A 27,838-nucleotide genomic window follows, 5' to 3' on the forward strand; every position below is an offset into this window, starting at 1 on the left:
CAACCACTTTTTTTCACACCCAGCTGGGAACAGGGCAATATACTAAAACAAGGGTGGGAAATCTGCACCACTTCAGAGGTTGAATTACAACTCCTGACTGATCTAGAGTGAAATGGAGGGTGTTATCATTTATTAATTCCTGGAAAACCAACTTCTCAGATCTTCACCTTCATTGAAAAACTAGCAGACACAGCATGCGGAGCTGCTCCTGGTTACTAACACAGCTCTTGAAGCAGAGATGTTACTTGGGTCCAATGATACTGAGCTTGTTGCTTCCAAATGCTCTTCAACAGCAGGCCAATGCAGAGTGCATTGCAATAAATCTCTTGAAAGATGACAGGGGCTTCAGGAAATGCAGCCTTATATCAATAAATTCTGACAAACTCCGAACGCAGTAACTTTCATAAATTACATAACTAGCAACTAAACAGAGTATATGTAGCTCTGGAATCCAACTTCTTCATTTGGTCAAGGGTGAAATTTGCTATTTGAAGAAAGCAGTTCATGAGAAGGTGAAGGATGAAGGGCATCAGTCTTGCTCTTTTTCCTGATACCAGAGCCAAATAAGCACAGGATTTCCTCTTTGCAGAGGAAACAGATGGGATAGTTTCACAGTGAGCTGGTGGAAATCAGGAAATGTTGCCTGAAACATCTACTGTTTCTTTGGTCACCTCCAGAACCTCTTGCACCCTGCCACTGTAATATAACATGAGCAAGAAGCAAATAACTTACCTATGCTACCATTCAAGTTAGATGCTTGATTGGTTTTAAGCTGGGAAACTTGGGAGTTGTGTCCACATATCTTTTACCAAAGTTGCAGACTTGTTTTCAAATACATATTATTAGCTGATCACATGGTTCTAGTTTAAAATACAGCAGGATCTTTTAATAGAAGAATGATCAGCTTAATTTTATGATGCCTCTTTAGATAATACATCACCTAAGAGTGGACAGTTGCTTCTCTTGATGAAGAGTCAAACCCTTTCTCTGTGTCAATCAAATTTGCAAGGAGTTTTCAGGAGAAAAAGTGGATTTCTGGAATAGTATAGTATTGTCCTAGCCAAGGATTGTTCCAAAATTTGCCATCTAATGTACAAGCATATGCCTAACATGAAGCAGATTCTTGCACTGATTTGTAAAGGGGATGGCATCTTGTTGTTTATGGAGAAATCTCACCGTAAGAGTATAAAAGACATGGGGCAAACTTTGTATTTACAAATGTTCCCCGGAGCTGTGCAGTGAGTAGCTTGAGATCTATTTTCAAATTTAGCCTTTCATAATCCTGAACTTGTATTGGGTGTCTTAGTTCTCACAATTATCTTTTTTTTTTTTTTTTGCTAGGTTGGTGATAAGGTGATGATTATGGCCCGGTCAGGTCTCTGGCAAGAAATTGTGACAGTCCAAGCCAATAAGACATTTCTCATGCCTGAAGGTATGAGCTTTGAGGAAGCAGCTGCCTTTATGGTCAATTACATCACTGCCTACATGGTTCTCTTTGATTTTGGCAATCTGCGCTCTGACCAGAGTGTCCTTGTCCACATGGCAGCAGGTAACAAAATCTGTCCTACTGTTCTTGCAGTGTATTGCTAATCTGCTTGAGGCAAAAGTCACTTCCAACATGGACCTTGAAGTCTTCTCCTGCTCTAAAATACTAATGTATTTACACACATGTCATGCATTTATAGGTAGTCCTTGATTTACAACAGATTATTTGAAGTTACAACAGCACTGAAAAAAGTGACTCCTGACCACTTTTCACATTTATGACTGTTGTAACATCTCCTTGGTCATGTGATCAAAATTCAAATGTTTGATTCATATTTATGATGGTTTCAGTGCCCCAGGGTCATGTGATCATTTTTGCGATCTTCTGACAAGCAAAATCAAAGCCAGATTCAGTTAACTGTGTTACTAACAGCTATAGTGATTTATTTAACAACTGGATCAAGAAAAGTCATAAAATGGGGCAGAATTCATTTAACAACTGTCTTGTTTAGAGATATAAATTTTGAGCTCAATTGTCATAAATCGAGGATTACCTGTACTGTATATCTAACATTTCAGAGTTTTTGTGTGGTGACAATTTTTACCTCTGTTATTTTTAACTGATTCTGCTGGGATATTTATTTGCAATTATTTTACTTTTTTGTGCATCACTTTCAATTATTTTAAGATAAAAAGTACTAACATATCTTAGATACAAGCAAAACAGGTTACGTTATGAAAAAGTATCTAGCACATGTTCATATAAATTGGATTAATGCATTGTGTTGCCAAAGTAACTTTATTTTTGATTCATGAGAATTGAGTTTTTGTGGCTTTTAAGTTATGGTTTATAACTTAGAATGCTCTGTGAATCAGCTACTTAATGGCTTAGTCACTAAACATAGTTTAAAAATCAAGACTATACATAATCTATATATAGTCCTTGACTTAAAACTATTCATTTAGTGATTGAAATTACAGTATATTGAGATTGGAAAAATGTGACTTACAATCAGGTCTTGGACTTATGAAACTGTTGCAGCATCGCCATGATCATGTGGATCAAACTTTGAGTGCTTGACATATAGCATGTATTTATGACAGCTGTGGCATCCTCTGTATCATGTCACTTTCATTTGTGAACTCCCCATCCAGCTTCTGATAAGCCCGGTCAATGGGGGAAGCTGAATGACCACATAACTCTAACAACTGCAAGAATTTACTTAGTAATCATGGCAGAAAAGATCATAACATCAGGCATGCTTAATAGGGGAAATTCTGTCCTAGTTGTGGTTGTAAGTTGAGGACTACTTGTATAAAGTCAGCCATCATAAATTTCATGGGCGAAGGGGATTGGCAAACTATTTTCCCCCAATCATAAATTGGTTTCATAATGGTTTTAAGTTGGATGGGCAATCTTGAATCCCCATAGCAATTTCCCTCTGAACGTTCTCTCTGTGTGGTTATAATGGGTAAAAACTGATGGCAAAGTTTAATCCCATTTTGAGATGGAAACATATATAAACACTGATATTCATCTTACAAAGGATATTTAATAGTGTTTTTTTAAAAAAACTAATTTTTACCTAGCATCACATCTACTTGTGTGTACTGTTAAATTATGTGGCATATGGACCTTGGTCACAGAAACACTGTTACTCATTTTGAGGTACAGTTTCTTTTAACTTTGGTTTGTTGAACATGCCATAATGGCCTGTTTCTACATAATGTTAAAGGGGGAAAGTTTATAAGGTACAATAATTGGATTTCTAATGTTGCATAACACAAAACTAATAGACAGTTGGATAGTTTGTGGTTAGTCCATAGCCATTGTAGTTACTGTAGTTAACAATTCAGTGTATTGTGAGAACCTGGCTAGTGGGGTAATTAAGCAAATCATGGCATAGAGATAAGCTGTTTGGTACCTTTCCTTGGTGTACGTTAGGACCTTTAATTTGGACTATTTTAAAATAAAGCTTCCCTTATTATTTTTAATGGAATCTGATACGCTGCAAAGAAAAAACTGGCCACAATATATAAGTTTAATGTATTATGATTGGCTACGCCTACCAAAAGTAGCTATTTATGAGTGGATCTTAAAATTCCAGATATGTTACCAGCCTCCAAAGTTGCCTCTTCTTGCTTTAGCTTGTTATGTAAATACAGCCACCTTGTTGTATTTACGCTATACGTTATATAAGAATGTAACATGATATGTGCCAATTGTATGGCTAAAGTTCAGAAATAATATTTGAATTGATCTGATACCAGCTGGATGGATGTTTGTTCTTATTCCAAAAAGTTCTACTCACTCTATCTAGCTGTCAGGGATTATGATGGGGAGACAATCAGGACCATTAAACAGCATCAAATACCTTTCCTTGCGTTAACATTGTCTTCATGCTTTGCCCATTTTATTGTACTACTGGGAATATCTTCCACTGATTTAACTTTGATTAAATTACATGGAAACATCTAAGTTTAGTGAGGATAACCCATGTTGACTCTTTTAAAGCATTTGGGATGGGGGCTTATGGGCCTTCTTCATTCCTCACTTGACCCATCTTCCTCTCTCTTTAGGTGGTGTGGGAACTGCAGCCGTCCAACTCTGCAAAACTCTGGAAAATGTCACAATTTTTGGAACAGCATCTGCTTCCAAGCATGAGTTCCTCAAAGAAAATGGTGTGACTCATCCTATTGATTACCGAGCAGCTGATTATGTGGCTGAAGTCCGGAAAATTTCTCCCAAAGGTTAGTAGAGGCTGAAGAATGGTTGGAGCAAGACAATCTGAAATTTTCTTAATTTTTTGTGTTCCTGCTTGGGACACTCAGGTTATTGTGAGTGCTGGAAAAAAGGTGCTTTATGAACTGATAAAGATTTATTATTTAGAGTTTTAAGTTTAACTTGCAGAGCATGGTTAATCATATGAATTGAAATTAAACTAATCAGCTGAATTGTGCAAAAAATACCAAACAGAAAGTAGGATCAGGGTGGTGGTAGTGATGGGATTGGTATGCCATTTCAGGTTCTTAAAAAAGAATCTCTTAGGGCAGTGATGGCGAACCTATGGCATGGGTGCCACAGGTGGCACACAGAGCCATATCTGCTGGCATGCGAGCTGTTGCCCTATCTCAGCTCCAATATGCATGTGTGTGCCGGGCAGCTGATTTTTGGCTCACACAGAGGCGGGCATTTTTGGCTTCCAGAGAGCCTCTGGGGGATGGGAGAGGATGTTTTTATCTTCCCTCAGCTCCAGGGAAGCCTTTGAAGCCTTGGGAGGGCAAAACACGAGCCTCCTCGGCCCACCAGAAGTTGGGAAACAGGCCATTTCCGGCCACCAGAGAGCCTTTGGGGAGTGGGGGAAGCTGTTTTCACCCTCTCCAGGCATTGAATTATGGGTGTGGGCACTCGCACATGTGCAATAATGCACACGCACGATCTTTCAGCACCCGAGGAAAAAAAGATTAGCCATCACTGTCTTAGGGAAATGTTGCTCTCCAGAGTTGGGTTGCTAGCTTGCATGGGCCACTCTGCATACCGGTAGCAAAAATGGAGCTGCACACACAGGTCTGTGTTGCCAGCGTGCACATGCCCCAGTGAGATTTTGCTTCTGCGCATGTGCAGGAAGCAAAGTCTTGTGAGAAAATACGCATGTGAGATTTTTTTGCAAATTTTTGCTTTTGCGCATACGCGGCATCAAAAATATTGCCCAAATCTTGCGTGCATGCATGCATTGTGTCACAAGATTTTGCTTCCTGTGCATGCACAAAAGCAAGATCTCTGGGGCATGCACACATGCATGCCAGCGATGCAGAGCTGCGCCAGCATCATTCCGATAGTGTGATAAGAACCAACCCCCACCTGGTTGGCAGCCCACATGTTATTTTATGTACTTTTATTATAACTGCAGCCCAGCTTAGTCAGGGCCACCTTTTAAATCTCAGGTTAAATAAATAACTTGAGTTGGTGGTGCTTTGTAGAGTTATCAATGTAAATTTTTAATGGATGGAATTACTGGATTCATTCCAAAATTTGCTCAGGCCATACTAATAAAAATATATCAAGCTGGGAGCAAACTTTAAGATTCAAGTGTTGCTAGATTTGTTCCCTTTATGTAAGAATGGTTAACTATACTGTGTGAATGACTTCATATCTAACCTTAGGTACAATTCAGCCTTATTTGAAAACACTTTTTGGATTACAATTCTATACGTGAAGTTGAGGCAAATCTGGGTTATAGACTTTATATTTCAATTTGATATGTAGTCTGCAGGGTTAGGTTGCAATTTTTTTTTACTACCACTCTATGAGTGCTTAATTTTGTGGGAGTGTGACTGGGTGGGCGTGACCAACTCAATGTCACTCACATCAAGGGATGCCTCATTTGGCCTCTCCCCTCCCAGCCATTTCTTGTCACACCTAGCCTATATAAATCTACAGTTCTGTAAAGATGTTGTTTACCTTTTTTTCAATTTTATTATCTATATACTTTAGATGTACTTTCATGGACCACTGAAAGGAAGAAATGCTTTGCCCAAGAGTGTGATAGGCAACAGGCTTTTAAGGGGCTGCCAGAAAGAAGGGGGGGAGGAGAATGTATTTTCCAAAGCACCAGAAGGCAAAACAAGAAGCAATGGATGGAAACTGAACAAAGAGAGGAGCAACCTAAAGCTAAGGAGAAACTCCTGACAGTGAGAATCATTATAGATGCAGAAATATTTAAGTCATAGTTTCAGATATAAAATAGCTATTTGTTTAATACAACCTGCTTATTGTCCAAAACAATAATTAGATTTATGGCTGATGTGGCTGATTATGTAGTAGCATATTTATAGATATAAGCTGCACTTAGACAACCTGATGTACAAAATAAACACACACGTATTTATGCTCTGGACTATAGACATTGAATGCATATAAATCCCTGAAAAATATTGGTATCCCTGGGCAAAAGGCAGTAAAATCACCCTACATGTAAAATAGTATATAATTTTAACACATGGTAAATAATGGAACAATTAAAAATAATAGCACAGAATCTCTCTCTCTCTTTCTCTCTCCCCTTTTTCTTTCTTTCTTTCGCATCTCTCTTCCTCTTTCTTACTTTTTTCTTTCCTTGTTTGTCTCTCTTTCTCATACACACACACTCTCCCTCTCTTCCTTTTTCTTCCTTTTTCTCTCTCTCCCCCTCCCAACACACTTTCTTTCTCTCTTTCTCTTCCCCACTTTTCTCTTGGAGAAGAAATGGAGAACTCATCAAATATGCAGATGACAACAAACTGGCAGTAATAGCTAACACTTCAGAATATAGACTCAAAATATAGAAGGATCTTGACAGATTTGAATATTGGGCACTATCTAACAATGAAATTCAAGGTTGAAAAAATAAGGTTCTACATTTAGGCAAGAAAAACTGCAAAATGCACAGGTGTGGTATATGGGGTATCTTGTTCAACAGTAGTAACTGAGAGAGAGAAGTCCTAGTAGACAATCATTTATGAGCTAGCAATGTGCAGTAGCTGCCAAAAAAGCCAACAAAGTTCTAGGCTGCATAAATAGAGGGATAGAATCATGATCATGTGAAGAGTTAATGCCACTTTATAAGGCCTTGGTAAGGCCACACAGATGATTAGGGAGTGGAGGGCTAAAACATATGAAGAATGGTTGCATTCTTCTTCTGGTTGCAGAAACTGGGTATGTCTAGTTTAATGAAAAGAAGGACTAGGGTAAACCTGTTAGTACAGTGGTACCTCTACCTAAGAATGCCTCTACTTAAGATAAGAACTGGGTGTTCAAGATTTTTTTTGCCTTTTCTTAAGAACCATTTTTACTTAAGAACCCGAGCCTGGAAAAAATCCCAGAAAATTTGAGAGCGGCACAAAGGCCCGGCCAGTTTCCGACCATTTCCCCTTTAATCCCGGTGATCTCAGGCATTACTGGGCTTCCAGAAGAGCCTTTCGGTGGTGCTTAAGGAGGCTTTGGCAGTCCAGAGTGAACAGAGCATTTTCCTTTCTCTGAGCGCTTGGAGAAGGAATAGACCTCTGCCAGCGCCCAGAGAAAAGAAACGCACCCTTCACTCTGGGCAGCCCAGAGTGAATGGAGTGTTTTCCTTTCTCTGGATGCCTGGAGAGGGAATAAACCACTTCGCTATAGTGACTCCCTCGCGCTGCCTCCCATACACCTGGCGCAAAGTTGCCTCCTGGAGCATCTGGGCACGGAAAGGCAAAAGGGGACGCTTCGCCCCGGCCGGATCAAATCGGCTTCAGCCAAACCGAGGAATCACCACAGTGAAGGAAAGGCGGCAACTACAAAGCGAGCAAGCAAGAGGAATGGGAAGCCCTTCAGCATGGGAAGGAAGAGGAAGCAGGTAGCAGCAGCAGCAGCAGCAGCCGCCACCTTTTGGTCAAAGGAGCCGCCTGGGTTTCTCTCTCTAGTGCAGTGTATGGGAGGCAGCCTCGCGCTGGGTGTATGGGAGGCGCATGCTCCTCCTCGCCGCCTCAGAGTCCCTCTTTTTTGTTTTTAAGCCTTAAAGTTTTAGATTTTTTAAAATTCCCTTCACCTCACCTTCTTCGTTTGTCAGCGATTGTCCTCCTCCTCCTCTTCTTTCTCCTCCTCCCACACAAATTACGAGCTTTTATTTCTTTCCTAATGTGTTTGCACACATTATTTGCTTTTACATTGATTCCTATGGGAAAAATTGCTTCTACTTACAAACTTTTCTTCTTAAGAACCTGGTCACGGAATGAATTAAGTTCTTAAGTAGAGGTACCACTGGTAGTGTTCAAAATCTCAGAGGTTACCACCAAAAAGAGGGAGTCAAACTATTCTCTAAAGAACAAGAAACAATGGGTGCAAACTAATCAAAAGGAGAAGCAACTTAGAACTAAGGAAAAATTTCCTGACAGAACAATTAATCAGTGGAACAGCTTGTGTCCAGAAGTTGTGAATGCTGAACCATTTGTCTGAAGTGATGTAGGGTTTCCTGTCTAAGCAGGAGATTGATCTAGAAAACCTCCAAGGTCCCTTCCAACTCTGTTATACTATTCTGTTCTCCTCCTCCTCCTCCTCCTCCTCCTCTTCTTCTTCTTTTCTCTCTCTGTCTCTCTCTCACACACTTTATCTTTTTCTTCCTCTTCCTTTCTCTCTCTCTCTCTCTCTCACACACACACACATTCTTCCTCTTTCTTCCTTTTTTCATTATTTTTTCTCCACAATTTCCATTTTTATATTAACACATACGCTAAAATGACAATAACATACATATTTATACATTTTTATTCAATCAAAAATCAATGTCCTATTTTGTACTTATTTTTATCCTTTCATCAGTCTGTTTTCCTTCATTCCATTACACATTCCATTTTCCTTCATTTCATTACAGAAGTAGTCAATGAGAATATTTCATTCATTCAGATCTAGAATGTGTTTTGTGTGTTCCCTTTATTTTTTTTAGCAGTGTATATTATTTAAATATATTACCTTTGAAAAGTGTTTGGAAACTTCAGATCGTGCAGAATGCAGCTGCGAGAGCAGTCATGGGCCTACCTAGGTATGCCCATGTTTTACCAACACTCCGCAGTCTGCATTGGCTGCCGATCAACTTCCGGTCACAATTCAAAGTGTTGGTTATGACCTTTAAAGCCCTTCATGGCACTGGACCAGAATATCTCCGAGACCGCCTGCTGCCGCACGAATCCCAGCGACCAATTAGGTCCCACAGAGTGGGCCTTCTCCGGGTCCTGTCAACTAAACAATGTCGGTTGGCGGGCCCCAGGGGAAGAGCCTTCTCTGTGGCGGCCCCGACCCTCTGGAACCAACTCCCCCCGGAGATTAGGACTGCCCCTACTCTCCTTGCCTTTCGCAAGCTCCTTAAGACCCACCTGTGTCGCCAGGCATGGGGGAACTGAGACATCTCCCCCGGGCCTATACAATTTATGAATGGTATGTGTGTATGTATGTGCGTTTAGAAATGGGGTTTTTAAATGTTTTTAGTAGAAATTTAGATTTGTTATAAATTGTCTTTTTGCACTTTGTTGTGAGCCGCCCCGAGTCTGCGGAGAGGGGCGGCATACAAATCTAAATAAACATAAACATAATTTGATTCCTGTAAATCTTTTCTCCCTACTTCCACCTCTTGTTTCTTTCACTGAATCCCAGTGTAATAATTATAAATCTCAATATAATCATCGACCTGTCCTTCATCTTCAGTGTCTTTTCCCCTTTTGTTGCTGCAGTTCCCTGTATAAACACCCATTTGTTCTTTCTTTTCAGATTTCTTCTCTTTACTCCCATGTTTTTTTCATCTTCTTTGTTTCCATTTCTTGTTAATGTTCCTTGTATTCCAACTGTTTTTCTATTTCCTTTCCATCTCCAATCTCCATAAAACACCTTTTACACTTTCACCGAGGTATTTAAGAAGCCCAACCAGCTCCTCATAGTCACATACTTTCACCTTGTCAAAATCACATTTCACAAATTCATATGTTTAAATCAGACTGCAGCTGCTAGTATTGACCTGCTTCCACAGCTTTTTATATCTTTTAAATAACAGATGATATTATCAGCTAATGAGGTTATTCCTTTTAACAAATATGTCTCTGGTTAGATCCAATGAGTGATTTAAGGATTTTCTTCAATCTTGTATTTCAATCTCATCATTTCACAGTTTGTAGTCTTTTATAGTTATTCATTTATAGTCTTTTAAAATAATCTAATCCAGTTCACCAGGTTTCCCAAATACAGTCTAAACCAGTCCAAATAAATTCAAATGGCACTCTTTTTGAGTTTCTTTTCAACTCTTAACATAATACTTTCTGTTCAAGGTTAATCTCAGCTGTCAATTAGAATAGGTCCCACTGTCTTATGTAATTAGTCTTCCAACCAGTAGATGGCATTGTCTATTCCAAATAGCACAACTGTTTCTCCTTATAAAATATATTCTTTTTATATTAAAATTCAGTTAGTATTTAAATAATCTCTTCCAGATTTTATTTTTAATCATGTTCAATCATTTTAGTTTCACCCAGTCTTTTTTTTTAAAGTCCTAAAAATTGGGCTTTAAATCAAGTTCTTTTTATTTTTTTCTATGGTTTTTCAATTTGTTAAATAGCTGCTCCCTCCGTTTTGAAGCACTTTTCTCTCCTGTTGAATTTTTAACTTTCTTCTTATAAATCTTTTAGTCAACCAAACATTCACCAGCTTTTACACCTTCCCCTCTCTCCAGCCCACACTTTGATCCTGTTCCCAAGATGACTCACAATCTCTTTAAGCAATCCTTCCATTTGTGGCTGCCACACATAGGACGACAGTAGGTCATCTTCCACACCTGCTGGCCGAGAGGCTGATGTCAGTTCCCTGGGGGGTTTGCGCACACACATAGTACACCAACCAGTGCCTCTCTTTGTCCCCTTCCCTCCAGGAAGGTTCTGACCCAGTACAAACTCTTATCTGGTCTTCAAGCGGCTAGGAATTGGGATTCCCCTGAAGGGCCTGGGGAACTCCGTGCCACTGTTGCACTAGCCACGCCCCTTCTTTCATTTCTTTCTCTTTCTTTTCCTGTCACTTTCTCACACTCATACAGTCTTCCTCTTTCTTTCATCTGTGGGATCCGAGGCAGATGTAGGGGGCTGCAGCAGACACGCCAAAGCCTTCCATGGGTTGCTCCCAGCCTTTGCCCACAACTCCATGCCATTTTTGGGTGCCTAGTTAATTGGGCTTGCCCATCCTTGTCACAGCTCCAATGGGGGCAGCAACTTTGGGAGACGCTGGTGTGTAGGGGGATGGGCAAAGGTTGGGAGGAGTTACAACACACGGGACTCTCTGCAGGTCCTTTCTCTCTCTCTCTCTCTCTCTCTCTCTCTCTCTCTCTCTCACACACACACACACACACACATACACCTTCTTTCTTCCTTTCTTTTCCTCTCCTCTCTCTCTCTCTCACACACACATTTCCTCTTTCTTCCGCCTCTTCCTCTCTCTCTCATACACACAGCTTTCTCTTTCTTTCTTTCTTTCTTTCTTTCTTTCTTTCTTCCTTCCTTTCTCTCTCTCACACACTCTTCTCTCTCCCCCACACACATTTACTCTTTCTTCCATCTCTTCCACTCTCTCATACACACCGCTTTCTCTTTTTCTTTCTTCCTTTCTTTCTCTCTCTCTCTCACACACATTTCCTCTTTCTTCCACCTCTTCCTCTCTCTCATACACACAGCTTTCTCTTTCTTTCTTTCTTTCTTTCTTTCTTTCTTTCTTCCTTTCTTTCTCTCCCCCCCACACACATTTCCTCTTTCTTCCACCTCTTCCTCTCTCTCATACACACATCTTTCTCTTTCTTCCTTCCTTCCTTTCTCTCTCTCCCCCCCACACACATTTCCTCTTTCTTCCTCTTCCTCTCTCAGACACACACACTTCCTCTTTCTTTCTCTCTTTCATTCTCTCTCTGTCGCACTAGAGCAGCAGCAGGAGGAGAAGGAAGAAAACGGTCTGTCCTTCTTTGGTAGATGCTGGTGGTGAAGAGGGGGTGGGCAAAGGGGGTGCAACATGGGAGGCTCCCCACAGTTCCTCAGCTCATCTGTGCTGCAGCTGAGCCCACTGCCATGAGCCAGCAGCTAGAGGCACCCCTCCCCAGACAGATTTTTCCGGATGAGACTTGGAGGAAAACACAGCTTATGGCTTTTATATTTCGCTGTGCTGCCCGAAGTATCCCAGCAAAAACAGTGAAGGCAAAGGAAGCTAGTGGAGAGCACACAGAGCAGCTCCAATTTCATGTGTCCTGCAGATTAGCAGCTGTTTCTCTCCTTTAGCGCAGCACAGCAAAATGTAGCAGCCATGAGTCATACTTCCCTCTAAGCACTGTGAGTGGCAGAGGGAAACAGGTGCTTCTCTCTGCACAGAGCTTTCCGGATATGACTTGGGGGAAAGCAAAGCTCATGGCTTCTATATTTTGTTGTGCTGCACGAGGTATCCCAGCAAAAACAGTGAAGGGGAAGAAAGCCAGTGGAGAGCACACAGAACTGCACCTTCTTTGCAATAGCTGAGGACCTCGTCTGTTTGGAGCTCCAAACTGCGGGGAGAGGGGTGAGGCTGTAACGCCGGCAACTTTGGGGGTCCTTCCTTCAATGGTTCATTACTACCTCTAGATGGCTCCATGCCTTTTGATTTTTCTCGGGCATGGGACCCTGTGAAGGGACTGATCCTGCTTACCTTACCGCTGGTTCGCTTCCTTCCTGTGCCGAAAACTGCTTCTGTGCATGCACAGAAGATAAAACCTAGAAATTTTTTTTAAAAAATCCCCCCAAAAGATGGCAGTGCATGAACCAGCACTGACTGATCTGATTTGGTGACATCATCGTGATGTCACCAGCAGGTCACTACCGGTTCAGGCAAACCAGTCTAAACTGGGAGCAGCCTATACCTGGTAGTCTGCCCTACACATTATTTGTAGTATTCTTCTATTGCATGTTTGTATATAGCTTTTCTTTTTCCTATCATGGTTTCAGTTTTCCTTGTTACACATTTTTATATTTCAGTAGGGACATGTTTTAGCTAGAAATGGCAAATGAAATTTCTTACATTACTGTTAAGTTGTTAATGGTGTATTACAGCATGTTAGCCATAAAAATTACTTATTTTATTTTAGTTATCCATCCATATTTTAATGCTTATTTTTGGTTTTCCCTTCCTCTCACTAATTCCTATACTCTTTTAAGTCAGCATTTGTATCAGCATTATTTGTTTTCCTTTTTTCTTGAATTACTATAATGAAAGAAAAAAGGGAAAATTGAAATCATAGGCAGCACCTATAGAGATGTTGGTAGATGTATAGTAAAAATAGAGTATGAAAAAATGTTATGGATGTTCTGCTTAAAGATTTATGGTTGACTGAATAATAGATTTTAACAAATTATTAGCTTATATTGGAGACTAATTTAATTTTTTTTTTACCAAAACTTAACAATAAAATTAAAAGTAACTGTTGTTACATCTTTTCAATTGAAGTTTCCCATTAAATAATTTGTTTTCTTTTCCTCCTTTTCTTTTTTAGGTGTAGATGTTGTTTTGGACCCGTTAGGAGGTTCAGATACCACAAAAGGCTTTCATCTCCTGAAACCAATGGGGAAACTGGTCAATTATGGTGAGTCAGAAAGCATTCCATCAACAGATGGTGGAATTCATCAGAAGTTGAGTCTCAAAAACTTCTAAATCCCAAATATTAGATCTGGAATTTGAGAATAAGTGTGCCTAAATGATACTTTGCAGTATCAAGAATCATTATCTGAAATTCAAACAAAAAGTAATGATACAAGAGGTCTGGGTTTCTGGATCAAGCCAAAACTCTAATACTAATTAACTGGATGCTTTAATGAAATTTGTTCTTTTTATATATTTTTTTATTCTGCCTTTATTATTTTTACAAACAACTCAAGGTGCTGAACATATCCAATATAGCTTCCTTTTCCTACTTGCTCCACAACAGCAAACCTGTGAGGTGACATGTGCTGAGATAAAACAAATATTCAAACTCATAATCTCCTGGTTTCTAACCCCGTTCCTTAATCAATTAAAAAAGTATGTGTATCTTCGGGTACCAATTCTCCCCTCTTGCTCTTTCCATGTCACTTTAAATCCTAGTATAATCATCAGTTTGTCCATCATTTTCAATTCTCTTTTCATTTTTCTTACTATAAATTCCAACATCGTTATCAGTCTATTCTTTCTCTTCTCTTTCCTTTTCATCTGTGCAGCTTCCTTGATTTTCTTTTTCTTCATCTTCCTTTCCCCACATGATATAGTCTGTATAATCTTTATAGTCCAACTACATTTCTATTTTCTTTTCATCCCTGGTTTCTAGAAGACAGTTTTTTATCTCTTCAAAAAATGTTTTAATATCTCTTTCAGTTATTTATAGATACATCTCCATTTTCTCCAGGTCACAATTCACAGAGTATTTTAAAATCAACATAGTCCCTTTGTGTTTCCAATTCAAAGTCCTCTTATCTTCTTTCACCAAAACGATACACTATCAAGCAGAATAGCAAGACACAGGCTGTTTTGAAGTACTTTCCTATTTCTAGGTATCTCTCAAGCGAGGTTGGTCCAGCTATATTACTTTCCACAGTTTGTTGCAATATTTCTTTTAATCAGCAAAATCCCAAGATTCCTCTGTCTTCCCTCCTTTCTATTTTCTTCTTTAATAAGAAACTTAGTCTTTTAAATCGACTTGTAAATAATATGTTTCCTTCTAATTCACTCTCTTTAATTCCCATCAAATCCATTTGTACAAATCTCCTTAAAATTGGACTTTTGAGATTGTTCCTTTAAGTCTCTCTATGGTATTTCCAGTTGCTAGATAGCTGTTCACTCCATTTTAAAACCTCTTTTGTTTCCTTTTAAGCTTAGAATTTTTTTCTTTTAATCTTTAAATCAACCAACCACTCATCAGCTTCAGTATTTCTCCACCTCACTCCAGCACAAACACTTAGATCTTGTCACCAAGACAATTCAAATCTCTCTCTTTTCATCAGTCTGTTGGTGACCATCCCAACTGATGGCAACAGAGTCATCTTCCTTAGTTGCTGGCGGAGAGGCTGATGCCAGTTCCTTGGGAAGTTTGCAAGACCCCCCCAGATTCTCAACTGTGCTTCTCTTTTGCATCGCCCCTCCAAGACGGATCAGACCTGGTTCCGATTAGTTCCAGATTTCCAAGCAACTGGGATTCAGAGGAAATCCTTACTGCTGTGACATTGGCCATGCCCCTTCTCTCCTGATAGAAGAATGCAGTTTTGGAATGAGAATTGTAGCTTGCCCCTGTGCTACAGTTCTTTGCATTAAAAAAAAAGCTATTTTGATTTACGAGACATAGTTATGCCAGATCTCAAACAGGGTATTTCTCAATTTTGTAGGTGTAGCCAACTTGCTAACAGGGCAGAGGAAGAACCTAATGGCTATGGCAAAGACCTGGTGGAATCAGTTTAGCATCAATGCCTTGCAGCTGCTTCATCTCAACAAAGCAGTTTGTGGCTACCACCTGGGCTACCTTGAGGAGGAAGTGGAGCTTTTAAATGCTGTGGTGACCAAGCTAATTGCTCTCTACAATCAGGGCAAAATCAAACCAAAGGTGGATTCTGTTTGGCCCTTTGAACAGGTGAGAATGCTTGGCCACCCAATGAGTTATTTTGTATTCCACAATTTAAAAATTGCTGCCTTTAGCTTAATTTATTCCTCTCCAAAGAACTGATATCATTACAGATTTCAGCCCTAGCAATTATGAGTGATTTCAGAATGTTAGATGTCTGCTAGCCATCTGCCATATTTTTATAGTAGTGTCAGTTGAATGTCCACTATATAGATCACATTCATCTGATTGGAGTTTTAAATGCTTGAGGGAAGGCAGATTCATTAAAAATATTCTGGCAGACTTTTCAAGGGCAAAAGCCACAAAAAGAAAGGATACAAGGCAAAGTTTGTATAAAGCCTTCTTTGACCGACTTTGCCTTTGGCCTTCTGATGACAGGAAGTATTTTAAAAAGTGAGTAAGCAAGTGAGTGTCTGAGTCATATGATCAATATTCCCTCTCTCTTTCAAAGCAGATACTACCAAAGAAACAGACAGAACCCAAATTCCATGTCATGTGTGACTTTAGTGAACAGTGAATAAACAGTATATTAAAAAGAGAGTAATGAGTACAGCTAATTTAGAATGCACCAGTGTAGGAAAGTCTAACATATTCCCTTGGATGCATTCTCCTTGGTCATATTTCTTGAGGCAGAAAGAATGAAATGGTCTGGTCCTTCTTCTGATGCAGGTGGTTGATGCCATGAAGCAGATGCAAGAGAAGAAGAATGTTGGGAAGGTTGTCTTGGTTCCCGAAGCTCCACAGAAGGATGAAAACAAGAAAGCAGAGAATTAAAGCAAGGGGCAAGGGTGAATTGTTGACCTCAGGTTGATTTTGGGGACCTTTTTTAACTGCCTCCCCTCCCCCCCATCTGACCCTTGAGGGAAGTAGGAATGGACAGATCTCTCACTGCTGTTAATGGAATAAGTGACTGAAGGAAAATATCTTTTCTTGTGGTTAGTTGGCCGTTTAAAGTTGAGGCAAGCTTCTGAGTTTCATAAAATCTTCACAGGGTGGAACTTAAAAGATTGCCACATCCCTATGATATTATTGGTTGGTCTAGTTTTTTTTTAAAAATCCAGCACTTCTTTTGCAATCTTGATATTTTGCTCTTAAAGGAACCATATAAAGAATTATCTGAAGTGAAAAGCATACAAGGCCAAACCTATCAATTGACAATATCTTTGATTTCTTGATCTTAATTTTTTGAACACACTGTTCAAAAATTCCTAGACATGTTGTTTGTCTCTCTGACCTCTCCTGTTCTTAGCCATCCTTAGCTCACCTCTGAATACTTAATGATTAGTAAGCTTAGATAGGGTAAACCAAACAATGTTTTAACAGCCATTGGCAGTTGACAGTTTTCATAGAAACAAATCTTTGAATCTGCTACTTTGGAAGAGCACATTTAACAAACAGAACACACTAGATATCTTTGAAACTGAGATGAGATGTGAGGAAGACAATTTTGTCTTGGGGTATTCATTTACCTTGGTACAACAAAACTACCACTACTTTCTGCTATATGAATGATCTCTTTGCTATCTAGGAAAAGTTCATATATCCTATTTTTTGTCAAAATGTACTATGGAGAATGCAAGTATGGAAAATCAAGGAATTATCAGTGAAGGAAGTGCAAGTCTCCAAGTATGGCTTCTTTTGGAGAGAAAAACTGACTGTTTCCATTTCAATAGGTTAAGTAGGCAGACATATATTTAACAGTATTAAACATCTGACTACCCTGTAATATATTATGTTTGCCATCTCTGGCTTGATATGAGGCTGCTCTAAGGATTAACTATAAAAACAACAGAAATGTTCTCATTCAAAGATTCGAGAAATACTTTAATGACCTTATTCCCTCTTACAGTTGCTGTTTACCTTCGAGATCCAAAGTATCTAGATGTGCATCTGTGCCTCTGATTTGCAAGGTACATTGAGGATGAACCTAGTTTATGCTTAAGACTCACTGCAGATTAAATATTCTCTTAATATTTTATGCTGTAAAGGAAGGGCAACAGGATTAATTCTGTACAGAAAATAGATTAATGAGGAAATAGAAACAGCTTTTTAGGTTTGTAAGATTCTGTCTTGACTTGAAAAAAAAATCAGTTGATCACTTTGAGAATGTTTCTGAAACTATTTCTGCTGAAGATCTTCAATAGAGTAAGTCTGTTCCTATTTCATTAACCACCATTTCTTAAAGCTCTTCCTTGAAAATCTTCAGAGGGTTTTTGTGTATGTATGTCAGTAAATATTTTTGCTATTTTAGGAATTTGATCCGCACAGTATTTTTCAGCACTTTGAATTATCCATTTCTAAAGTTCCTCCTCTTTCCAGGAATGTTGCTGATCAACTTTGGGTGAGGTTGTTATCCTTCTTCACATTCCAGTCAACAAAATATGCAAAAAAAAGACAAGGGTCCCAAGTTGCTTCCTTGGACTTTTCAGTCTTACAGTTAGTTGTGGCAGAAAAATCCTAAATCTAATATTCTGTTTTTTATTAACCTAGGAAAAAGATATTTCCAGTAGATTGTATCAGCTAAGCATTTTTCTTTCTGGCAATTCTTTTTCTTTCACCCATCTGAAAGCCATCTATGAAAATGTTGAAGCCAGACCTCAATCCCACACAAAATATATATTTGCGAGGGCTCCTTGGTACTTTCTGAGCTTGCTTGTTTTCTTGCAGACATTTCATTATCCTAACTAGGTAAGGTAGTACTGATTATGTTGACACATATGTAAGAAAACAAGCTCAGAGAGCACCAAGGAACTCTCATTTCAACCCTGAACTTCTAATACTTTCCTTTATTGATATATTTGTGAGAATTGAAGCCATGTTTGACATCCTTTGGGCCCATCAGCCCTTGATTATTCATATTATTTAGGGGGATCCTCAGCTTACAATCTTTTACAGAACTATGTTTATTTAACATGTCTGTTTTGTAAGTAGAACATTTTCACAATTCTTACACAATGCCACAGCTTTTCAATCTTTAGTACTGCATCTCATTCCTACTTAATTTGGGGTAGTGGGGAGAGAGATTCATTCTTAAAAATAAACTATAATGGAACCTCATAACTTCAATGTAATATAAATATTTTCTCTTCTCAAACATCCAATTGCTGAAATAGTTACTATCTTGCAATTATGAAAACTATAAGACAATATATTTGCAAAACTCCAAGTTGAAAAAGGCTTTTAAAAGACTATTGTATATGTCTTCCTTATGCAACTGTATTAACCATTATAGTGAGTAACGTAACAAGGGAGGCATCTAGTGCAATCACTGTGGAGAATGCCAAATATCCATTGGATAGTTTTAAGCAAAAGATGGAAGTTCTGGAAATGATTATTCTTGCTGTGGATCATTCCTTTGATTATTTTGTATATATTAATGTTTTGAGACTGGTGAGTCCATTATTTCTATGGGCTTCAAACAAAGGCTACCAAGAATTTTAAAAAATTATTTAATCTGCCATGTTCTTACTCAAAGATAAGACAGTACAGAATAGCAATTAACTTATGAGATCCTAGATGAGCCGATGCTCAATGCTAGAGCATGTGATTTTGGGAAGGCTAGTCATTTGACTCATTTAATGCAACTTTTCCAGTTCGAAGGCCTTCAGAGATATTGAACTTCAACTTTCAGCATTTCCAGCTGAGGGAATTTCCAGGTTCCATATCTAAAGGGCATCAGGAGGGGGAAAAGCAAAGACCTGATATGCAGGAGATCCAATAGATATTGGAGACTAACCTAGAGCATGAGGCTGTAGCTCTGATTATCTGATGTGGTCTTCCTTCTGCCACCTATTTTATACATATATCATGTTATTTTTTCCATTTCCCAGGACCTACCAAGGTATACATGTTTAGTTTCTGATCTGAAAATGATAGGCTAACAGGAGTTTACAGATCCCAACTCTATGATCAATAGAGAAAATGAATTCCCAATTTTCTGTTATTTTAAGCACAATGGGGAGGGGAGTCTTGCATGATCAGCAGTGGTCTCCCAACATTTACGAAATAATGGAGGAAAGAGTGGGATGGGGAAGGGATCTATTGTAAAACTTCATGGGTTTAATTGTTGGAGGTTTTTCCCCCTTATACCTGCCTTCTTGCTGCTGCCTGGTGTCTTACTTGGGTGGCATTCCAAAACATTTCTAACCTCATCTTTGTAAATCTGCGAGGAATAGCCTTGCCTTTAAAAGAATGTATATGCTGCATTGTTATTCCCAAGTTATTGTGCCTTGTTCCAAACAGTAAGTAAGGTCTAATTCAAGAAGCCTTTGCCAATGTTGACTTGTTAAAAAAGGAATGCCCCCATCCCAAGGAAACAATTTGAAATGTATGTATGGCTTCCATTCCTTAATCAATGAAATGAATAAATTTTGATGCTGTTAACAGATACAGTGAATTCTCCTAGATACATTCATCCTTCCTTATCAGAACCATCAGACAATTTTTGCATAAAGTGTGATTTAAGTCTCCTGACCATTATTTCTAAACCTTAATGGCTGGAAACTGTTTTTAAATTGAGTAGATGTATATACGGCTTAATGAAGCTCTCACAAGATAAATATGGAGAATCTGAATTCTGTTAATAGTATAATTTGTTAAAATTCCCATTGGTTGAGAGAAAACCAGCTCTTTCCTATAGTGCCTTTGGGAAGAGATGGGCCAAGTATAGTTTTCCATGTATTTCCAAAGGTACCACAAAGGGAAAACTGTTTTTAATCTAAAGCAGCAGCAAGAGATATCCTTTCCTGCAACCTTGCTCTCTCGTGCTGGAATCTGACAGTTTTTAAATGTTCTTCCTGAACCGAAGAAATCTTTATCTTTGTGTTAAAGTAGTTCTTTTATACAGAGAACATCAAATTTTAAAGTATTATAACTAAACTCTTTGTTGCCTTGCTGATTAATACTGTAAATCTTGAACTTTTTATCATCTCTCTTATGTTGCAGCTTCATTGTGTGTGTCTGTGTGACGTGCACGCATGTATGTATATCAGACAATTATTTTATGAACCATTTGTAGTAATAAAGGCTTTTGACCACCTCTCCCCCACTTTAAAATTAAAATCACTCATCTTAACTAGTTAAAACAATGTGCTTAACTTCAAAGTTAAAAATGTGTGGAGGTGGTGTGAGAGAAGAAATAGGATATTTTCTATTGTGGTAAATGTTGTCCATAAAACAAAACACATTTATCACAAGAAACCTTTAATGATGTTCTTGCAGAGTTCAAGATAGTTGAAGGTTTTATCATACAACTCCAAAATGATGTTGCCTAGGTTGCCATGGATGTAGGACTGATAGAGCAGTTTAAATGAAAAAAGTGCCATATTTTCTGCTCAGTGAGCAACATGTAGCCTGAACATTATTGAAGGCCTAAAAAGTACATTTTGAAAAGCCTCTTTCTTAGGGCTGAAGTGGCTTCTCGGTGGTATATAGCAGCCCTTTTACACAACAGCTTCCCACATCTTGATCTGGCAATTAATACCAGCTCACTTTATTTAGAGAACTCCTCAAATAAAGAAATGAAAAAGGCAAAGCTCCCTCAGGGAAATGATTTGCAATGTGCCAAAGTTAACATCAGAGCTGTCTCTAGAGATTAAAAAATATTTCTTGAGTGAATGAAATATCGCTCTAATTTTTATAATGTTCTCAATTATTAATGTTCCTAATTATAGGTGGTGGTGGTGGTGGATGGAAAGTCACTCAGAGATGTCTATGGAGATTCTCAGTCATCCATGGTTATCCCAAAGATGCTTTTTCCCCCCAAAAGACAACTGGACTTTCTTGGGTTTTTTTGTTTTTAAAATGTTTCACTTCTCATCTGAGAAACCAAGGAAATCAATTATCTTTTGGAAAAAAGCACCTTTGGATCACAGAGCGTAAAATATCCAGAATGTAAAATAATAAGCCTTACACTCCTTTTGTATACCTATTCTTGTCTTTGATTATCAGGATAACTGAGTTCAATTGTCCTTCAGATTTAAATATGTCAGAATTATGAATTCAGAGGTAAACTAATTCTTTAAAATTTGTTTCACTTTTTTTTGTTTTAAATCTCTGAAATAAAAAAAATATTTTCTCTCCATTACCATCAATTAGCTTTCCCTTTTATTTTCAAAGTATATTTTGCCATTTTTTAGCTTGATTCACCAAATCCCCCCCCAAAAGTATTTAATTACCACTGGGAGAGATGTTAGTAATGGAGGCTAGAGCCCTGGTAACTGTGGGTCTTTCAGAGGAGGAAACACTCCCCCTTTGTCAAGGCAGTCCTGTTTTATTTGCATGATTGTTTCAGTGTGATGTTGGCTTGAATGACAAGCAGTGGATATTCTGGCCCTGCAGAGCCAGCTGTGGAATAACTACTGTTGCCAAGTAGATTCCCCCATGTTAGGGGGATACTAATGGGGAAAGGCTAATGGCAGTGAGGGCAGGCTGCACAGTCCCTTCACACCTGGTGACAGCACCTGCCCACCCCTTCTGCTTTGGTTAGTCCACAAACAGCTGTTGTGTCTTAATGGTTAAGAATGCTTTTTCAAGTCTTTATGGTGTTTGAAAAGAAGTCCTCTTCTGCTTGCGCCTGCGTGTACGTGTGTATCAACAAAGCAAATGTGCCAATGTTGTTTACAAATTCAGACATGAAATTTCCAGTCTGCCTAATGTTACCATATGCCTTATGTGTTTCTTGGGTGTTCCATTAAAAGCATAACAAAAATGGGAAAAAAATGTCCTGTGATTTTCATCTTCCTATTCTTTCATAGTTTGTGTGCATGACTTTCCCAGCAAGTACATGGGAGAGTAATTTTATTATTGGGGTTTTCTGAGAGCTTCTGAGAGACCTAGGATGAAGAAGGAAATCGATATAGCTGCCTGAAATAGTTTAAACTTGTCTCACCACCCCAGTTTAAACAAAAAGGAAATTAAAATGACAAATGCTATATAAGAACAACTATATGTGAAGAAAGACCTACAAGAACGGAGGAACCTGGCTTCTAAATCCGTCCTTAGTGATCATACTGTTGATAGCTACTAGACACTGTGGCTTAGCAATATCTGACTGACAACAAATTTCCTGCCCCTGACTTTGTGTGATTTGATTTACATAACTAGGACATAAGGACATAACTTCTTTGCCTTTGCATTCTGAACAGATCACAGTCCAGCCTGGCCTTTCTAAATGCTAAATCATGTTGCAATAGGAAGTTAAGGTCCTATTTTATTTTAGTAAAATAAAATCTGCAACAGTTGTCAGCAGAAAGTGGAAATAAAATAGCAAGTTTTGCATAGAAGTGGAAACATATTTATTTGCAACTCCAGGAAATTCAGAGTTAGTAGCAAGGATAACTGGAGAGTGAAATGAAGGATACTTTCTTCTTTCTTCTCCTCTGGGAGTCAGTGTCTCAAAATGTAAAATTATTTCAGCTGCATCCAACATCTCAATATGATTTCAAGCATGATATCAAATCCGATGCATACATATTTCCTATGTCTACTTGTCCTTTAAAGTAATATCTGCACTGGGGCATGATATTTTCATTTAGAAGAAAAGCTGCTATTTTTCCCTTTTGTATAATTGCTTAGGTCTACAATTTTCAGCACAATATCTAAAAGTAATTGTAGAAGTACATTTTAATTGGAAAAAAAAGTGGAGGAAACTCCCCTAGACTTTGACAAATATTATGAGGAATGTAATGATTAAATAACTAAAACATCACAAGATGCTAGCAAGGCATCTTTAACCATGGTACAATCCTCTCATATGATTCTTTTAAACCCATGTGACATCTATATGTACTTGGCTACAGTATTTATCTTGAACAGCAGTCATGTCAAAATCATATCAATTATTTGCAGAGAGGGAGGGAGGGGAGGCATGCAAGTACATGTAGATGCCATTAAGATGGTGGAAAGCAGGGCAAATACCTACAGATGGAAATATGGCCCTGAAAGCTGGGAAATTTTAAAAAAACTCCCCATCTTTAGAAAGAAGTAATTGTTAAGTTAAAATTAAGGCTTGTGTAGATAGACCAGTTTAAAGAAAAAATCAATATTGGATGAATTAAAGTTTTCATTGCCAAAACAATTGCTGCAAAACAAAAAAGGAGTGGCACTTATTTCATCCTGATATAACTTTATTAATTGGCTAAGTAATGCACAGTCTTTATGCCTTGCTAAATATCAATAAAGGATTAAAGGTCAAGATATTTTATACCCAGAATAACAGTGATTCAACTTTGCATTTGTTTCTTGATAAGGGCATAGAGGTTGAAAACGAGGCGCTGCTATCTATGAAGGGCAGCCTTTTTAGAAACGGAAGAAATGATGTAATATCAGACTTGATTCTTCACAGAAAATAAAGGACTAGTTATAAAAATGTTGATTTTTGTGTAAAAAATACTGTATTAGGTTATCTGCCCCCTCTCTTATTAGGTTTATGCGATGAATAAATTTTTTTCTCCAGATACAGTGAAATTATGGAAGTAAAAATCATCATCTAGAAGATTTCAGAATTCAAAAATCTAAAATACATTTACAGAACAAGATATGCCTTTTAAATCCAACTATTGTAAATTAGAAGTGGAAAAAACCTTTTCACATGGGCAGTCCCAAATTTTTAGACCCCATTGGCATTATACAAATCAAGTGTGTTGCTAGCTACTATTAAAACTCTGTTCATTGTCTTCTCTAGCATATAAGATTTTGGCAGGTTCTTCCTATCTCAAATGTTGCAAATTATAACTCCTAATGGCCTGTCACCATTTTGGCAAGCCACTGCTGAGAGCTGGTTCATCAACTGAAGAACCTGTTTTCCCAGTTTAAGTCTAAAGAATAATATATATTCCTCATTTTTACTCAATGCATTTTATTATTTCTATTCAATAACAAAATTTTTGGAACAAATTCAAAGTCAATGAGACTACAAGTGAGAGCTAAAAAAAATATTCTCAATGACAGCTTAATTCTTACAAAGGCCTTTTTGCGCCCCCCCCCCCAACATTTTCACATTTTCATATTTATTTTACAATATAAAATTAGTGGGCCAACAAAATGCAACAGACATAACGTACTTGAATTTCAGTACAGCATTTGACAAAGTAGACCACAAGCTCTTTAGTAAGGTAGAAAAATGTGGGATAAATAGCGTCCCTGAATGGATTTGTAATTGGCTGACAAACCATACTCAACGTACAGTCCTTAATAGAACTACGTCCAAATGGAAGGAAGGAAGCAGTGAAATCTGGCTCAATACCAGTAACTGTGAGAGAGAACTTGGAGCCCTAGTAGACAACCATTTAAATATGAGCCACCAGTATGAGGCAGCAGCCAAAAAAGCCAATGTAATCAAAATCATGTGAAGTATTAGTACCACTTTGCAAAGTAAGACTATACCTGGAATATTGCATTCAGTTTTGGTCACTACATTATTAAAAAGATTTTGAGATTTTGGGAATAGTGCGGAGATGTACAACAAAGATGATTATGGATTTTAGACTAAAACATATGATGAACTATTACAAGAATTGGGTATGGTTAATCCAGTGAAAAGAAAGACCAGAGAAAACATGACAGTGTTTCAATGTTTATGGGGCTAACACAAAGAATCTATTTTCCAAGCAGCCAAAGGCAAGACAAAAAAAAGATGGTAACTAATCAAAGAGATACCTAACCTAGAACTAAGGAAAAACATACTAACATTGTGAACAATCAACCAGTAGAATGACTTGCCTTCAGACGTTGTGGTTGCACAACTTATTTTTTAAAAAGAGAATGGACAGGTACTTCTTTGAAATGATTGAGCAGGGGACAAGAGGACCTACAAGGTCCCTTCCAGTTCTGATTATTCTATTCCTTTTCTTTTCTGTTCTGTTCTATTCCATTCCATTCCATTCTTTTGAAAAATCGCTGAGGTTACAGTGAGCCTGTTTATTCAACAAGCCTTGTTGGGTTGAGTTTATATAACAAGCTTAAGTGGGCTGAGATGGAGATGTAAATGATTTAGTATGTTATGGAATAGTGGTTCCATACTTAATCTGTCCTAGGGTTAGAAGTAGTTGTTTTAACCGGAAATAGTTCAAGTAGAATTGGAACAGAATCAATTTCTCCTTGGCAGCTGTATTGGATGAAAAGTGGTTCCATCATTGACACAAAGAAAGAAATCATATGAAATCTCCCCTTTATTTTTCTACTCCTTAGGAGAGAAAACAAGCAAAAATTACAAAATCTATAAAGACAGCCAAGATAAAAACAGCCAAGGTAAAAACAGCCATAAAACTAGGAAAGTTTTTTTAAGAAGATCTGAATTCGTAATCTAAAACTGCTTCACTAAAAATGCCAATGGACAGATAGCAACTGATTCAGAAAAGATCAGAGAAATATGCTGAAATTCTGTCTAATCATTATCAAGTGAGAAGATTATGAGACTCAATTGACACTCTAGAAATATGACAAGCAACAAAAGAAAAATCACTGAAAACCATTTCACCAGATGTGGGCTCCTCCTGGTTTGGACCGGATTGCCTGAACCGGTTGTAACCCTCTGGTGACATCACTGAACAGGATCAGTCAGTGCCAATCCGTGTATGCCACCATCTTTTTATTTTTACTTTTTGTGAATTCTTTATTATTCTGCTGCTTGAAAAAGGGCCTTCATGCCTGACCTTTATTCCTTCACCCAAAGCACAGCTGATCAGCTCCCCAGCTATGTTTTGGGCTGATTCCAGCTACTGATCATGCGTGAAAACAAAATTGCATGAGGGGACATATACGTGCACGCAGACAAAGTGAACTGGCGGGGAAGATAAGTAGAACCAACCCCTGCATTTCAGCAAAACCAGAGAATGAAATAGTGGCTAATGGACTGAAAGAATCTACATGTCAGTACAAGGAAAGAAAGCTTAACAGGCTGCAAACAATTGCATTTTATCCTTAATTTGCAAGGAAAATAATACTTAATATCATTAATGCTGATTAGAGCCCAGGAAAATGTTCAAATTGGCTTTAGAAAAGACTAATGCACAATAGATTTTATTTGGTAATGCATACTGAATAATTGAGAAAGCCACAAAATATCAGACATAAGTTAATATGAGCATCACTAGATTATAGAAAAGCATTTGATTGTATGGAAATTTCATTGTCCTCAAACAAAATCAATACACAAGTCAGGAAACCCAGTTTGGATAGAACATAGTGAAACAGACTGGTTCCAGGTCAACAAAGAGGTAAGACAGAGCTACACATTCTCCACTTATTTATTAAAACAACATTAGCATTAGATCCTCCCATGCTATGTAGCAGGGGTTCTCAGCCCCCAGTTTGTGGACTGGCACCAATCTGAGGTATGCCAGCAACTGGGCTACATAAACAGGTGAAGGCCAAGCTGCAGGATGCAGGCAGCACACAAAACCATGATCCCTCCAGCCTGTGGAAAAATCTCTGGTGTCCAAAAGGTTGTGGGGAAGGGGTGCTTCTATGTAGCATATCTTCTTTGGGGAGGGGGTCCTTTCCGGATCCCTACAAGGAGGCACTTGTGCGCCCCCTCCTCAAGAAGCCTTCCCTGGACCCAGCTATTCTCAACAACTATCGCCCAGTCTCCAACCTTCCCTTTATGTGGAAGGTTGTTGAGAAGGTGGTGTCGCTCCAGCTCCAGTGGTCCTTGGAAGAAGCTGATGATCTAGGCCCTCAACAGTCAGGATTCAGGCCTGGCTACAGCACGGAAACTGCTTTGGTCGTGCTGATGGATGATCTCTGGTGGCCCCGGGACAGGGGTTTATCCTCTGTCCTGGTGCTTCTTGACCTCTCAGCGGCTTTCGATACCATCGACCATGGTATCCTTCTGCGCCGGCTGGAGGGGTTGGGAGTGGGAGGCACTGTCCTTCAGTGGTTCTCCTCCTACCTCTGGCCGATTGCAGTCGGTGTTAGTGGGGGGGTCAGAGGTCGACCTCTAGGTCGCTCCCTTGTGGGGTACCTCAGGGGTTGGTTCTCTCCCCCCTGCTATTTAATATCTACATGAAACCGCTGGGTGAGATCATCCAAGGGCATGGGGTGAGGTATCAGTATGCAGATAATACCCAGCTCCACATCTCCACCCCTTGTCCAGTCAGCGAAGCGGTGGAAGTGATGTGCCGGTGCCTGGAGGCTGTTGGGGTCTGGATGGGTATCAACAGACTCAAGCTCAATCCTGATAAGATGGAGTGGCTGTGGGTTTTGCCTCCCAAGGACAA

At 38.8% G+C, this 27,838-nt stretch overlaps 1 protein-coding gene across 1 annotated transcript in view; it reads left to right on the forward strand.

Annotated features, from left to right (window-relative positions):
* Positions 1-22,340, forward strand: part of VAT1 (vesicle amine transport 1) — a 41,763-nt gene extending 19,423 nt beyond the window's left edge. Inside the window, exons 2-6 of the mRNA XM_070727012.1 lie at positions 1,342-1,549; positions 4,066-4,236; positions 13,530-13,619; positions 15,388-15,629; positions 16,290-22,340. Of these exons, the coding sequence (XP_070583113.1) occupies positions 1,342-1,549; positions 4,066-4,236; positions 13,530-13,619; positions 15,388-15,629; positions 16,290-16,394 (816 nt within the window). The 3' untranslated portion in view covers positions 16,395-22,340. The remainder of the gene's footprint in view (positions 1-1,341; positions 1,550-4,065; positions 4,237-13,529; positions 13,620-15,387; positions 15,630-16,289) is intronic.
* Positions 22,341-27,838: the final 5,498 nt, after the last annotated feature.

This window comes from Erythrolamprus reginae, chromosome Z (genome assembly GCF_031021105.1).
Source record: "Erythrolamprus reginae isolate rEryReg1 chromosome Z, rEryReg1.hap1, whole genome shotgun sequence".
Classification (NCBI taxonomy): Eukaryota; Metazoa; Chordata; class Lepidosauria; order Squamata; family Dipsadidae; genus Erythrolamprus; species Erythrolamprus reginae.